Here is a 17,271-nt window from a genome sequence, read left to right as displayed (position 1 = left end):
CATGTTTCTTTAAAACATTCAACTTACATAAAAAAGAAAACAGATATGCATGCATTTTGAACATACTTAATGAAACCATTATAGGACCATTATAGTTTAAAAAGTAACACAAATTCTACAACTAGTTAAGATAAAGGCAAGCTACCTACCTTATTTGGCAGATCTATTCTTTGATGATTCATCTAATCCTGCAATGGTTCTTCTCCAATTCTTCAAATAGGATCAATAATTGGATTTGTACAACAATGTTAACCCATGGATTATACACGAGTCTTCAATTTCCCTTCCAAATTTTTTTTTAGTCGAATTAACTTAACTTGACTGAAGCTTGGGAAATAAGTAAGAAAACATGAGTTTGAAAATGAGGACCCTTACCTGTTGAATATGTTATGTGGTTTCTAAACAAATCTTCATTCCCACCTTGTTGAAATTTTGAATAAGAAACATCTTTTTGATTGACTTCTCTCTTTCTTTCTAAGATTTTTTTTTTTCTTTCTAGTTTCATTCCAACTTGAGTGTACAGGAGAATCACTACTAGACCAGAGAAACTCCACCAGCCCCCCACAGTTAGTAGTTCGGGGCACACTCTGTCAAGCTGCCTGTGAAGTTGAAGCTGACTTTGAAGCGACGCGAGAAACCAGACTATGACAGAAAGTGCGGGGAGTCGGAAATGGAACCAATCTATCTCTTCCTGGCCTAACCCGACCTCTTTCTCCAATCGAAATCAGACTTGCGTACTCTGAGACCGTTCTGGATACTTGCTTCTCCAACGAAAAGTTTGTAATTATTTATTTTTTCACTTAAGTGGGTCTAGATTTATCGTTTTATTGTTCAGGATTATTTTAGATTAATTATTTTATTTTTTATTTTTGCCTTATTTTAAGTCGTATTTTTATATTTTTGGGCTTATTTTCATGTTTTATTAGCCCATGGTCTTAGTATGATATTTTGGGGTAGTTTAGTAACTTTAGTTTGTCTTTTATTTAAATTTATTATGGTTGAAAAATTAGGAGACAAAAGGTTACGAAATAGGTTATTTATGTGGTATTTTAGTTTGATTAAGATTCTTAGATTTATGTTCTTTATATATAGATTGTATATTTTGAACAAAGAATTTTGATGAATAAATAATGAGATTCTTTGATGGAGTGAAGTGAGTTCTCCACCAGTCTTAGTGTGTCCAAGAAACCCTTGGTGTGATTCCAAGGTTCTATCTTTTTATCATCCAGTCATCTTTCCATTTTTTTATTTATTGTTTCTTGATTTTCTTGAAATCTTAAATCCATCAAGAATCTTCTTTTCTTGATTTTCTTTTAATCCTTATTGTTTTTTATTCTTGAAACCTAAAAACCTCAAACCTCAATCCTTAATCCTTTTTCCATTCTCTTAACCTTAATCATTATCCTATAAACCTTAATCTTTAATCATTTTCTCACCTTAAAAACTTTTAACCTTTAAAACTTTTCTCTATATTTTCATTTTACTTTTTGGGTTTATCCTAACACCAATCGTAAACCCAATCTCAAATCCTTAATCCTTACTCAAAATCCTAAACCAAATTTCCTAATTCCCCAAATTTCGTTTCTTCCCTCACCATCCTGATTCAAAGGAACACTGGAACTTTTAAAGGGAAAGAATCTTCGGTTCAAGGCTTTATTTTTTCTATCTTGGGATCTATCTTCTTGTAGAGCAAAATTTTTAATGAGTCGGGTTTTCTTTGAAGACTTAATAGCCAAGTGGGATTGGATGTGTACATTGTTGTGTAGCTTGGCTTGGTTGTAGCATTTCGTTTTTTTTGCTTTCTTGTCTTTGTGCTTTGCTTCATGGTCACCTCGACTGTGTTATTAATAAAGATCTTTGATTTATCAAAAAAAAAAAAAAGTGTAGATTGGAAGAGTTTGAATTTCAGATTGTAATAGGTTAATGATTGAAAAAGATAAGGTTTCGATGGAATTTCAGGCGGAGAATGGGACTGGTTTGAAGGTTGGAGGTTTTGTATATATGATTGAAATAGAAAGTGATAGAAAACATGGCTGTTTATTGTTATTGCCTGACCATCAACAAGTTGGAGAAGAAATTAAAAGAGATGAACATCATGAATATTTAAAGACAAAGAAAGAATTGAGGAAGATGATGGTTGATTTGTGTGCTAGAAGAAGATGGATCCAAGAAGATTGAAGATGAAGGTGATAGTTCGTTGCTGTTTTTGTTTGTCCTGTAGCAACAAAAGAAGAAAAAGTAATTGAAAAGGAAATAAATAACTTAATTGAGGGTGGTTGTTGTTTGAAGAAAATGAAGAAGATGAGTAACTGAAAAAGATTAGGCTGATTTTGTAAAATAATTTGGAGAAGAAGTTCAAGAGGGAAAAAAAAACCCAAAATTTTCTTTTGTTTATATGTTTTTATCATTTTATTATTATTTTAATATTTTAATAAGCTTTAATTAAGCTTGGATGCTTCTGTTGTGGTGAGGTGTTAAACCTTGGTGCTAACGCACCACAAGCTGCTAGTTGACTTTGTCAAATCTAGTCAATGTTATTGCGAGCTCTCATTTTCTGTCATCGGGTCTCTGATCTTGATGTATTTATAGTCGATTTTTAGTATTTTTCAAGATCTACGAGTACGTGCTATTAGATTTTTTAGAAAAAATTTCCACAAAATCTCAACTTAACGATTACTTATACCTATCTCAAGGTTTCCTTTCTTTTCTCTTTTAACTCAGATTTAAAAAAATTTATATTCTAACTCTAATTATTTTTCAATACAATCCTAATAGTATACATCACTTGTCCCAAATCTTCTTCAGTATAAACAAAATTCAATTTTCAATTGCTAATTGTATGTTTTTCGAGACTTCTCGATTCTTCAATTGAAGTCAAATTTAAGCATGCTTATAGTCTAAACTATGTTTCTCGACTATTCCAAGTCTAAAGGAAAAGTCCATTTTTCTTCTAAACATTTCTATCAAAATTTAGGTATGTGATTGAACATAATGTTCAACTTGTTCATCAAGATTCACAATAAAAATTCAGGTTGTTACAACTCACATCTACTCATCTTCAAGGAAGAAAACCAGTCCATCATCTTCAATAAATTGTATTTGAAAATAGAGTAGCCTGGATACCTAAATTTCTCCATCTTAGAATAGAAATTTAAAGGTAATTCAAGAGGAAGACATTTTCATCACTTCAATAACTCTAAAAAGCACTTTCCGAATTGAATTATAGGCAATTATTCACTTTCAACGGCAATTTCCAATAGATTTAGGCAAGAGGAATCACCAAAGAAAAGCCATTAAAAATCCTCAAACAAAGGAATGAGTCAGAAGGAAATTTAGAAGAAAGACTAAAGAAACACTAATTGAAGTATTTTCTTCAAAACCATGGTGTAGTTTAAAAGTCTAGTTTCTGAGATATGTTGGAGGAATTAGAAGATTAAGTTGACCTGAGACGTTTAGCAGGGGCATTGAAAAGGTAGTATCTTACAATTTCTTTCGAATTATAAAAGTTTTATTGATTTCTTCAAATTGAAATTTTGTGCTTAGTTTCAACTATGTTATGAAAATTATTCATCTAGGATTGAGTTTAGGAGTGTTTATAGATGAGTAATTTTAGATTTATATCGAATTTTCTTGATTCTTTCAATCAATTGTCATGAATAAGATTTCCTTCAAAAAGTTTAAGGAGATAGTTGGTATTTTGGATGTTTTTCTAAAATCTAAAATTAGTAGTTGGGTTCTTGAATCGATTAACCAAATTTAATTGATCATTCAACCAAACTATACTCTGTTCAATAATCAAAAAGTATATTTCTAGATAAAAATCATTATAACTATTCGGTTAAGTTGGACACTGGATTGGGCTAATCGAGCATAGTATAGGATTAACCATAAAGGTGTTTAGTGTCTATGTTAACTTAAGTTGTTCAATGATATTAAAAAAAGTTTTAAAAGGGAAAGTTTTACAACTGTTATTCTAGTTTTGGTAGTTTTAAACCTATCAATTTTTTTTTTGGTAGTTTAAGAAGTAATGCGACGAAAAAGAGTTTTTAAAAGGTTTAGTGGAAGTTGTCATTTGAATAGATTCATGCTTTTGAAAAATGAAAAATAAAAAATGAAAGAAAACGATTTGTTGATGATTAGAGAATGGAAATTTTCTATTGTATTGAGTATGTGATGTATGAATACCCATGGGGTAAGTGACAAATTGAAGTGGACACAAAATGAAAATGAAAAGGAAAATGAAATGGGATGAGAATGGAGTGATATAAAAAGGTTGTGGAATGGTACTTGAAACAGTATGACTGCCACATACATGTTTTTAATTCTTGATTTTAAAAATGGAAAACATATTATTTTTCTTATATTAGTGATCTATTAAAGAGTTAGTGAAGGTTTGTAAGAGTAACTTGTGCATTTCGAGAGTGACAAGCTAATATAGGATGATAGTAGTGGTGCTTTATCCCTTATATTGTATGAGGTGCATGTGAGAACAACATCACTCTTTAAGATCTGGGATATTCTTTTATATCTTTAATAGAGAACGTGATATTCCTTTCTATCTTTATTAGAGAACGATTATAATGTAAAGATAGTTGTTATGGAAGATTGGGGATGTTTGAGGATCACACGTTTACTTGAGTGGAATTTAGACACTAGGGGCACTGCTTTTGGATTATTTAGTTCGTACTAGATGTTTGCAATCGTTAAGTGATTGACTTCTGTAATTGCCTTGTTGTTTAAGGTCTCGGTCAACGACCATCCTGAGCGGGATAAGTAGTCACCCAAATGTTCTACGTGGATCGACTGACCACAAAATCAGGAAATAACAGTGGGTTCCACATTCGTTAGGTATTGGGACATTCGATTTGCCATGACTGAGGCAATAAAATCAATCACGATTTCTCAGCTCTCTTATCGACCACACTGTTATTGTTTGTATTATGTCGTCTTATTGTAGTATTTGATAAGATGCTTTATTTAAATTATTTATTGGTTATCCGTTTAAAATGCTTTCAGTTTTTCTCGATGATGTTTATAAAACCTGCATTATTTCAAATGTTAAATATGATTCATCATGCATACTATAGCTATTTATTTGAAACGTAAGTTATCTATTGGGTAACTCTTTGTTACTCAACCTATCAACCAAACAATTTTAGGATGATTCTTGAAGACTTATTGTAGGATCATGACAACAATCATTAGATATATACTTGGTGAATTAAGAATTATACTAGATTTGAGAGATACCTATTGTATATCTTTGATGTTGTATATGTCATTATCCTTTGATATGTATATATAAGGATTGAGAGACATCTTAGAGACACTCGTATTTTTTGTCAATGTGTATGTATATATTTCCGCTATAAGTATAATTATCATGTCAAATTTATTACTCTATTTGTATTTTATCGCCATATGGATAATAGTGTATTGTTCCCTGAAACTATTCATTGTCTCATGGAGATTCGGCTAATTTTATAGCATGTCAAAATTAAATGTTAGTGAGTTAGCAATCTCGTGATAAGATTACATGTGCATCACGCCTTGGTAGTAGTGTTAGAAAAATGGGGGTGTGACAAAGAGGATGAGAAAAGGTTAATGGCTAGGAAATATCCCCCAACATAACATTTTTTCCTTCGTGCTTTCCATCGAAATGGAGAGATTGAAGGGGATGTTACCCATTAAATTAGAGTTTCGAGGTTAAGAATGGCGGTGCACTTCCAAAGTGCAATGCATTCAAGTTATTCCAAATAAATTAAAGGGAAACTTCTATAATACGACAATAGGATCCACTATTCTTTATGGAACTTATAAGGGCAACAAAGAAAGAGTATTTATAGAATGAGCATTGTAGGATGTTGAGATAAATGAGTGAAATGACTAATAAAGATAAGTTTAGAATTGAATGCATGGAGGAAGAAATCTAGAGGGAAACGGTTAAAGGAAGGAGGTAATAATACCATATTCCTCCATTATATGGCTAGTTGCCATAACATAGTGAATCATTTATCCAAGATTCGGGTGGATGGGGAGCAGGTTGGAGGGGAGGAAAATATAGTAGTATCTATTATTGAATTCTAAAAGATCTACTCTAAGGATCATTAGAGTAGACCCAAGTTGAATAGGCTCAATTTTGATTGGATTTCAGAGGATCAATGTGTATGGTTGGAAAGTTCTTTTGAGGAGGAAGAAGTCTTCCAAACCATTGCAGGTATGAGCAACGATAAAGCTATGAGATCCAATGGGTTCTTGATGGCTTGTTTTCAAGACTTTTTGGGAAATGGTGAAAGGTGATACGGTGAAAGTGATTTCTGAGTTTTTTAGAGACGTATTTCTTGACTATGGATCTAATTATTCATTTATAGCCTTAATTTGAAGAAGATATCTTGGAGTTGAGACCAATAAACTTGGTTGGTTTGGTGTATAAAATCATCTCTAAGATGCTCGCTTCAAGTATGGAAAATGTGCTTTCGAGGATCATTGGGCTGTCTCAAAGGTGCCATTAGTATAAAGGGATAGAAATTCTGAATAGAGTGCTCATTAATTGGATTTATACAACGATCTCAACCCTTGGGTTGTACTCAAGTCCTAAACTATGTTGTCAAATGTGGTCGCATATTCGCATATGCTATTTTCAAAGTGAAAATCGCATATGCTACAGTCACATACCCCAAATTATGCTATTTGCCAATATGAGATGGCATATGCGAAGTGTGTGATAGCATATGCAATTTGTGTGATGGCATATATGATAGCATATTTTCCCGCAATTTTTTTTTTTGCCTCATATGCGATGTGTGAAATCGCATATGCGAACAACATGTGTTGATCACACATAGTCGCATATGCTATTTAACAACATTGGTCCCAAATTGATCTTTTCTTCTTATCTTCCCTTCCAAAAAGAATTTTGGTTGAATTAATTTCAACTTGGTTGAGTTTTGGAAGGTAATAAGAAAATAATTGAGGTTGAAGGTGAGGATTTCTACCTGTTGAATGGATTGGGTTGCTTTTGAACAAATCTCCTTTCCCAACTTGCTAAATGTTTGGATTAGAAACCCCTTTTTGATTGATTTTTTCTTCTCTTTCTAAGCTTTTCTTCTTTTTTTCTTCCAAGATTGTTAAACAAGCCCTCAACTTTTCCTTCTAATTATCTTTTAGTTGAATTGGTTTTAATCTTGATTTGGATTATGAAATGATTAAATAGTAGATGAGATGAAGTTTGAAATTGAAGAAGAAATGAAGCATGGGAGTTGAGGATGATGAAGACTTACTTGATTAGTGGTTTCGTCTTCTCTAATTTTCTTCCAATCTCTTCATATTTTTCTTCTATTTTTAAATTTGAAAGTTGAGAATGCTTTACTATGTAGGATGAGTTGATGGTGAAAGAGGTTGAAGATGACAAAGGACTTATTTGCTAGCTTGGAGACTGGAATTACTATAGAAGAGAAGAAAGAGATAATGAATTTTGAAAACAAAAGTTTTGTTTTATTTTAATAATATTTATTATTTTATTCAAGTTTAGTAGTGTAAGGACACATGGCTTGCTAGGTGTCAAGCTTTGATGCATTGTTGTGGTGAGATATCAAAGCTTGGTGTTTTGTGGGGTGACTCACCACAAGCCGTTGACTGACTTTGGTCAATTGAGTTGATCCAATTAAATTGATCAATGTTATTTGCGAGCTCCCATGTTCAATCATCAGGTCTTCAATTTGTGTTTAAGTTGATTCCTAATAATGTTTCGAGAACTACAAGTACATGTGACTAGATTTTTTTAGACAAAACCTCAATTTAACGATTACTCACATGCATCTTGAAGTTTTCTATCTTTTTCTTTCAGATTTGAGCGGGCTTATAGTCTAAACCTCTTTTGCGACTATTTTGAGTCTAACAAAAAGTCCATTTTTCTTTAAAATATTTCTATCAAAATTTAAGTTTTTGATTGGATAAAATATTCAAATATTTGCCTCGAGGTTCGTGTCAAATTGTTAGGTCATTATAATGCAAGATGCAAATCAAGTCAATAATCATAGGCTCCAATGGCTTTGGGTTTCCACTTGTTTGAGTCCAGGTTTTTTACCACTTTATTTAGTTGGGATTAGTTAGATTTATTATATTATAGTTTTGACTTGTCTTTTGGTTATTTCAGGAATTTCATTTGAGTCTAAGTATTATTCACACCATTTTTATTTAGATTTTATTTTAAGGGGTCAAAACTTGTTGTATTATATTGATTTTCATGCCATTTGAGAGGTTATTTAGTTACTTATCCAACAAGCCTAAGATTTTGCAATTCCAATGTGTTTTAAAAGATCTGTGTCCAAAATACTGATAGAGTATCTCAAGGCTACAAAGGTCATTTAAGTTAGGTTAGGATTAGGTTTGAGTCTACCAAAATGTATAGGGCTTAAAATTGGTCGGATCTAGGCCGGATCTAAGTATGTCCATATTCAGATTCAAATTTTTTTTATTGCCTAGATCGGAATAGGACTCAGAATCTTACCAGGCGAACCATATTTGAATCATTTCATTTTCACTTAGATCGGCTCCGACCTGACCCAATCCAAATTGCTTGATTCGGATCGGGTAATTCTAGACCTTTTAAGAATTTTTTTTTTGGCGTTACTTCTTTGCTAATTGTTTGCTATTCTACTTTACCATTATAATTCTTTTATTTTGTAAGTATTCATGTTGTATTAAAGAAGTAGAAAAGGATGTTTTGAAAGGTCTAAAAATATAATTTTCAAAGGAATATCATTTAGATCTAGGAGGATATAGGGATGGATCCGGATCCGACTTGAATCAAGGGACATCAAACCATATTCAACCCATTTTTGAATTTGGATCTACTCCAACTGTCCAAACCAACTAAATTCAGACTTTGGATCACTTGAATTTTGGATAAAATCCGACCCATTTTATGCCCTAGAAATGTTTATGAAAAAAACTATTAAGTTTTTGTATGTCTTTGAGGAAATGGAAATGAATAGCTATATCTCGTGGAAAAATGTCAAGTTGTGATACTATGCTTAGAAAACATATTATAAGCATACATTTGATGCACTAGGATTTCCTAATCTTTTAGATCATTTTCAGTTACAAATGAAATTATAAATAAAGCTGGTCAACCATATTCAATCCTTGATAAATCTTTTGCTTATCAAAATAAAAGTCAACCATGAACTATTTCCTTGGTCATGAAAATTAACTTCAGTCTACAGTCAATTTATAATATTTGCAAAAGTTCCTTATTTATGTAAATAATGTTTGTAAAATCTTTTAAAGTTTGAAAAAGATTACACTGGTTAAGCTATAGATGAGGACATGAGGTGAAGCCTATCCACACCATAGGGATTTTGAGCGAAGCTATTCCCAAACTCTGAAATATCAATGAAAATAATTCTTGAATTTAAATTTGGTGTAACAGTGAAATAAAACAAATTTAGTTCGATCCCAATCAATATAACAAATTTATCTGACAACCAATGGAAGTGGTTTGTCAAATATTATATTTATTCATACCAAGGCTTCAGTGATCTTAACATTTAGGATGTGTGGGTTCATGGTTTACTATACTTAGTATGATGAAGAATATATGAGTTTTGTTTGTTTTCTTCTCTACTTAATTGTAAATGTGAGCTTAGTATCGTGTTCTGACACAACTTAAAATTCCGGCTTTGTCTTTAAACAGTGTAAGATTCTTTTCTTGTAACTGAAATTTGGAATACAGAATGTTGCAGGTACAGATATGCTTATAGATATTCCCAAGTGGTTACGTATGTTTCGTTTGGATAGAATTAACTCATTTGCAGGTAATTATTGTCCTTTTTAATTCTATTTCATACACCCCCTAATTATTTGGTAATGGCAAGGAGTGAATGTAGTGGAGGTTCCTAGATCTGCTGACCTACAATCATGTTGTAACCAGTTTTGGCCATACCAACTCATGATTGCAATTTCAAATTTGAGGCGAATTAGGGGAAATAATTCAACATTAATTTAATAAATTTGCAATGTAGTTACGAATTTGAGGCAAATTTCATTTGCAACGATTTGCCATAACTATAAGGATGCGTGAACCAATGAACTGTTCATAATTGGTAGATTGAACAATTTGGGAGAAATCAAGAAAATGATTTTGATTCACATTTAGGACCAATCAAAGAATTTTTTCTTGTCTATTACCTTTTTTTGAACTACATTGTAGATGTGTACATGGTCTCTTAAATTGAATGTGATTCACCAACTGAATGAATTCGATTTATATATTGAACAAATTCAATTTATGAAGGTGCTGCATTAATAACTTGAATTAGGAATTGAGTCCATGAATTTATTAAATCCATGCGACAGATTGGATGAACTGAATACAAATGGAACCTAGTAAATCTGTTTCACCAGGAAAACAGACTCCTCTGACAATCTATGGTGGGTGTACAAATGTTTTTTTGATTGGATATACCATTCAAACGTTGGAGACTACTATGCCAAAAGTTTTTTCTCTTGAATGATCAATCATCCAAGTTTCACTTTCTTTTGAAAGATTAGAAACAATGTTTTTTTGAAAAATGACCAGTAAAACACGATTGATGAGATGATTAGAAATATTCAATTACATCGATTTTTTTGGCCTACGAGTTCATTCAATTTGATTCAATTAATGGGGGTCTTAACCCCCCCCCCCCCCTCTCCTGCACGTGTACCCCATGTGCTTCTGGTCCATCTTGATAGTCTACCCTGATGGGTACCTTGTCTTTTATCTCGTGTTACAACCTATTCTGGCATTTTGGCAGTGTTTCGGTATGTCTTATGTTCCTTATTTCAGTCAGATAATTTCTTCATTGCTAGTACTATTCATATTTTTTTAGCAAAATGGCATATGATATTTATGCAACTAAAATAAATAAGACAGAAAGCTATCTCGTTTAGATGCAGTGTCTCTTGTTTGAACTGTCCTATCTTGTCTTAGTTTATTGTGGTAAATTTTGCTTTCTGTTGCAGTGCAATGGCTTGAGAAGAGAGGCAGGTCTTTTGAACCAACATATTTGTACACTGTGGAGAAGGTCATACTGTCACTTTTTTTTTTTTCATACTTATCAGAAGAAAAAATTCACTTTATCTATGCATTATTATTATTTTTTAATTTTATTTGTCTTTTATTACATTGAATCCATCTATATAAAACATAATTGTAAGGCCCACCGTTTGCTACAGTTATGGGGGACAAACATCCCGTCTACCCTTTTGTGTGGGCCCCACTGTATTGTCTTCTCTCTTATCCCCTTTAACTTTATTGTCTTTCCTCTCCTCCCCTCTCCCTTCTTTCAATAATACCCTTTCAGCTACTATTTTTCCTCTTTTACCCTTTTAACTCCAAAGATTGTCTGATAATACCCTTCCAATTTTATTATTTTTCCTCTTTTACTCTCTTAATCCCACAGAGGATGCCCGTGCCGTAGGCGAACTCTAGTTGTCTCCCCGATTCAGGTTTCCATCCTGGTACCATCTAAGCCAGGTTTCAGCTTTCATATTTAGGGTATTATTTATCTTGCAGGGGTATTTCTTGCTACCAGAAGGAGCTAAATCTCGGCACAGCATACACACTGTTAACATTAGCATATCTGCTCGACATTCCTGCTTTGGGAACAGGTTGAAGTAACTGCATCTTTTTTAGTTACAATTCTTTGGTGCATTTGCTATTGTGCTTGGAAGAGACTAATCTTGCTGTTTTCAGCACCTGTGCATCAGATGGTAATGATAGTTCTGATGTGTTTTCACACTATGCCACAACATAGAAATGGAAATAAATACTCAATCGAATTTGTAGAAAACTATGTAAAATCAACATGCCACTTTTATTGTTATTAACCATGCCGACACAGATATGGCCGTACATAGATGCATGTAAACATCTCGTTCACTATGGTTTATTATGACAACATTGAAAATATATGGTGAAGTGTCACATTGAAACTTTTGTTCCAACTTTTTCACTCTCCCTATGTCAAATGAACTTTAGCTTTTTAGATAGAAGAAAAGATAGAGAATTGTTTCTAGAGAGGAGTGATAATTCATTGTCATCAAAGCATTGTCTCAAAAATGTTTTGGGATTGGTTGATTGAATCCTTTACCCTCATTCAATTTTTTCTAAAATTACGTCTTCTATTAGTTCGAGTGTTTTCATATCTTTTCTCATGTTCTCATACACATAATTTTTGGTCTTCGTATAGTTCTTTTATTACCTTCAACTTGCACAAGCTGTCTTGGTCATTGTTGGACATGACCAAGCAATGTGAGTCTTCTCTCCCTTAGTTGATCCCTACCTAGACTACTCCTACATTTAATGAATGAGTCCACTTCTATTTTGTTTTTGTTTTTTGTTTTTTTTTTTAGATCGGTTTAGTCTTTGCAATCATCCATCTCAAGAAAGGAGAGATAATTACAAACATAAACAAAAAAGTGAAATGAATGAGAAGTCACATCAAATCTTCCCTTGCCCTTAAATTTTTTTCTTATATTACTATCGTTTGACACGTCTTTAAGGTGATGCACAACTCGTGAATTACTGTCAATCTAAAGGTATACCATCGTGCTTTGATTTATTTATTTCTTATTTTAATATATGAAGAGAAAAATATTTATCCTGATGGAAAGAGGATATTTATAGGTGAAGACTTAAATAATCATCTAGGGAAGACAAGTAAAGAATATGTGAGGTTGCCTGTAGGACTTGGAATTAGAGAAGAAATGAAATGGGGAATGCAGTCCTTGACTTTGTGATGGATATGACATTGCAATAGTGACATATAAACTTAAGATAGACAACTCATATTTCAAAAAGAAGGATGGACATTTAGTTACTTTCTAATGTGAAAACTTTTCTTTTCCAGGTGGCAACAACTTCTCATTAACAGATTTATTGGCTATGACACCATTTTGATGAATAGTCTATTGAGTACTCCTGGTCAAGGTAAATATCTTTTTCCTGGGTTAGTGGATCATAGATTTAATTTGATGATTGCCTTTTATATTCTCCTTTTATATTCTATAAAAAAAAAAATTCTCCTTTTTTTTTGTATTCAACGCATTAGTAGAAAAGTATCAATGCAATGCAATGATGCATATTTGTTTTAGCTGGAGCGATAGCGAGTTTTTGTTCGTCTAAATTGATACTCAAATAAGTCAAATTAAAGGGATGTGTATAATGCTTTTAAGTTCTGGTATGACTATCAAATACATTAGAATATATAGTCTACATTCCTCATATGTGTGCATGAGGCTTAGGTGCAAATGCATTGTTCCCACTAACAGGCAAAGTGCTGTAGATTCACCAAATTGAGCATATAAAATATAGCGTGTGACATGGAGGAGTAACACCTATAATCACAACTCTGTTACTGATGAAACACTGTATTTCAGTAACTCCCACGCACACAGAATGGTGGAAGAGAAAATAATCAATCAATAAACTAGGTGATCTACTGCTCTAAGATGCCCATGTCTGGATACAAATATAGGTACCGTTATGACTTTTTAGCTCCTGAAAAATCCAAGATACAAACATGGGTATGGTGTCCATCCAATATGTTGGTACCATGCTTCAATTTGTACTTTTCCTTTTTAATATGTTAAGATTTTGTTTTTCATCATGCCAGTAACAGATATGGTGTCTATCCAATATACTGTTTTTTTTTCTTTCCCCGATGAGCAAATGCATTAGTTTAAAAAGTGGTCGAGATGACAACAGACACGTTAACAGGCCCCGGAAAACAATCACCCCAATCTGCATACCCACTCCCATCTGCCTATAAAATCCTCAAAGAACACATCTTACCTCTCAAAGGCTTTACACCAATAAAACGAGAAACCTTTAACCAACACAATTATACTATCTAGAGGAACCTCCTTTCCATAAAAAATTCAGCGATTCCTTTCTTTCCATAGGCCCCAACAAGGCAAATGGAATAAAAGACCACAGAATTCGCTTTGCCAACCTGAAGGGGGAGCTCCACCCCATCCATGATTCAAAAAGGCCTTTCACAGACGAGGGAAGGCAAGTAACAACACCAAAAAGATCGAAAAAGTACATCCTAACATCCCAGGCCATCAAGCAATGCAAGAAAAGATGGCTCACAGACTCTCCATCTCTGCTACACATACAACAAAAGTTCGGAGTGCAAAGACCCTGATGGATAAGGTGCCATCCAACATAAGAATGCAGTCCAAAGAAGGAAGTCATTCAGATATCTTTGATGGGATTTTTGGCTCTCAAATGGCCACCACTGGGAAAGACGCACCATCCTCAATCTGAAGAGACCTGAAGAATGGTCTCACCAAAAACACACTTTCCTTGGTCCCTGTGTTCAACCATTTATCAATTTTACCAAGAGATAAGGAAGTTCCGGCCAAAAGGTCAGTTATAGAAGCCAACTCCTTCACCTCCCAATCATTATAACCCCTTCTGAAACGATAATCCCAACCAACCAACCCTTCAAAACCACCGAGAACTTAGAGATGGGAAGCCGTTTTTTTTAGATAGGCCAAACAAACGAGGGTATCTGTCCTTTAAAGAGAGCTCCCCACACCAAAGATCCGCCCAAAAGCAAAATGTGCTCCCACACCCAACCTTGAAGTGAACTCTTAACCAGAACAACGGCATCACCTTGAGTATGCCTCTCCAAACTCCACATCCATATGAACGCCTCTTCACCCCAGTTTCCTACCCAAACTTGTTCTCACCAAACTTTGCTGCCACTACCTTCCTCCATAGATTTGTTGGGCTCCTCACCAAAGCACCACAACCACTTCCTCCAAAGAGCCTTGTTCATGTCGCCCAATGTACGAACACCTAACCCACCTTTATTCTTCGGCATACTAACCTTGTTTTGCTAGCAAGATGGAATTTCCCCTTATCCCTGTCATGCCAAAGGAAATTCTGGAACATATTTTCTAGCTGCAACACACATCTTGGCATTTTGGAGAGAGGAAAAAAATCGGAATACTAGAAAGAGTATTCTTCAAAAGAGTCAGCTTTCTCCCTTGGAAAAGAAATTTGCTTGCCAACATCTCAGCCGCTTCCCCACCTTCTCCACTACCGGATCCCACATACTCCTACTGTTGTATGGAGTGCCTAGAGACAGCCCCAAATAAGAACTAGTCGAACACCCAACTTGGCACCCAAGAGCTGCAGCCAACCAATCTACGTCATCCACCCTTCACACCGCAAAGACCTTACTCTTTTGGAAATTCATATGAGTCACCAATTCCCCATCCTTATACAAAGGACACAAATGTTAGGAGCGCATAAACTCCTATAGATGACCTGATCCAATGTATGAATCTTTCCTAGTGCAGTTCACTAGACAAAGAGAGATGCCTTGGAAGGACATTGGGAGCCCAAACTGCTACATGAGGGAATGCTATTACTAATTCTCATTTTGATGTATAATATGGATTGTTTTGGCAGTCATAAACTAGATACCTATGCCAACATGTAGTTGAACACTATTGATCTTCATTTCCGCATTCCATACTGTTGTTTCTTGTAGTTTAATGACTTATTAGTGTGAGTTCATGTTTGTTTTATCATTTCCTACAATTTCAGAGACAATTTTCTCAAGATTTCCACCAATTTCCATCGTATCTGTGAAATTATTTTTATTTTCTACATAGATTGGAATAATTCTACATAGAAGACTTCCATTATTTAAGAAGAAAGTGAAATTCAAAGTTGGGAATGGGAGTAAGGTGAGATTTTGGGAGGATTGGTGGTGTGGGGAAGGACCTCTTAAGATCCTTTTTCCCGACCTTTTTGTTCTATCCTCAAAAAAGAACCAAGTTATCTCTCTTGTCAAAAATTTCACAAATGGGGTGACAAATTGGGATTTTGGTTTTAGAAGAACTTTCAATGATTGGGAGGTGGAGATATTAGGGAGATTAGTGAGTTTGGTGGAGAATAGCTACATCAGGAGTACTTCGGGTGACCAGAGACTATGGAGCAGTACTAGGGATGAGAAATTCACGGTTAAATCTTTGTATGCTGGGATTGCTCCAAGGAGTACTTCGTCCTTCCCTCACAACTTTGTCTGGGGAGGTAAGATTCCCCCTAGGTTTTCAGTTTTTCTGTGGATGGCGGTTTTGGGAAGACTCCCAACTATGGACCAGTTAATCAAAAGAAGCTTCATTTCGCCGAATCAATGCAGTATGTGTAGATCTCAAGCTGAATCGGCGGATCACCTTCTTATTCATTGCTGGGTGGCACACCTTATATGGACGCACTTCCTATCTTTGTTTGGGTTAGAGGGGTGTTTTCCTTGCTTAGTTAAACAGACTTTGGAGTCTTGGTCGGCTTGGGGTAGTTCGTTCACGTCGTCAAAACGGATTCTTTGGTTCTTGATTCCATCTGCGATCTGTTGGGGAATTTGGTTAGATCAGAATGGGGGCATTTTTGAAGGAAAAGTTTCTACGTTTGATCGATTAGTTTTATCAATCTTGGAGCTTCTTTTCACTTGGAGCAAACTTTATAGAGAATTCAGGGGGATTTTCTTTGAGGATTTTGTTGTAAGATGGGATAGGGTTTGTTCCTTGTCAGGTTAATTTTCTTGTATAGCGTTTTTGTGTCTTTGTTTGTTCTGGGAGGGTCCTCTCAACCCCCCACTCTTTTTTGGTTTTTAATAAATTCATCTTTATCGATAAAAAAAAAATTTTAATACATTGCTTCTAAATGTACATAAATCACTGTACTCCAGAAAAGAGAACTCCAAAATTGATGCCACATAATTTTTTTTGGGTGTTGACATCATACCCTCCTCTTGAACATGGTTGCATCAGCATTTGTGCTTACTATAGCTTCAAGTGGTATGCAATTTGTTTAACCATTTTGAATTCATGCTTTAGTTTTCATTTATTTGTGGTATGCTTTGAACTCATATGGTATAGCAAGTTTCAGTTTGTTTAAATCATGGTTGTGAAGTCAAAAAATGCTCCAAAATTTTGGCCAGCAATTCAGATCAACCTCCAATTACAGCCATACTCCTTTCTAGAGCTTGATAAAAGCTCATGGTGTTAGCCTAAGACTTGTTGGTTTTTTAGTTTCTTGGTTTGATTCAATTCTTTTTTATTTTGTATAGTTAATTCTGAAAAACTAAAGTAGGTGATCGTGGTTTTTATTGACAAGTCTCTCTGAGTAACTCCAAATTATTATTATTATTAACTTTTTAAGTGTTAATATTCTGATTATTGACGTTTTTGGCATGTTTATGCAAT

At 34.1% G+C, this 17,271-nt stretch overlaps 1 protein-coding gene across 2 annotated transcripts in view; it reads left to right on the top strand.

Moving 5' to 3' along the window:
* Window positions 1–17,271, top strand: part of LOC147410839 (S3 self-incompatibility locus-linked pollen protein) — a 40,594-nt gene that overhangs the window by 12,359 nt on the left and 10,964 nt on the right. For both annotated transcript variants that reach the window (XM_086440825.1, XM_086440814.1), the window contains exons 4-7: window positions 9,737–9,818; window positions 11,008–11,069; window positions 11,561–11,655; window positions 12,897–12,976. In XM_086440825.1, the coding sequence (XP_086296951.1) occupies window positions 9,737–9,818; window positions 11,008–11,069; window positions 11,561–11,655; window positions 12,897–12,976 (319 nt within the window). The remainder of the gene's footprint in view (window positions 1–9,736; window positions 9,819–11,007; window positions 11,070–11,560; window positions 11,656–12,896; window positions 12,977–17,271) is intronic.

The sequence above is a fragment of the Akebia trifoliata genome, chromosome 1, assembly GCF_017979445.1.
Source record: "Akebia trifoliata isolate Shusen 1 chromosome 1, ASM1797944v1, whole genome shotgun sequence".
NCBI classification, from domain to species: domain Eukaryota; kingdom Viridiplantae; phylum Streptophyta; class Magnoliopsida; order Ranunculales; family Lardizabalaceae; genus Akebia; species Akebia trifoliata.
Note: the sequence above shows the minus strand (reverse complement) of the source record. Positions and strands in the feature narration are given on the sequence as shown.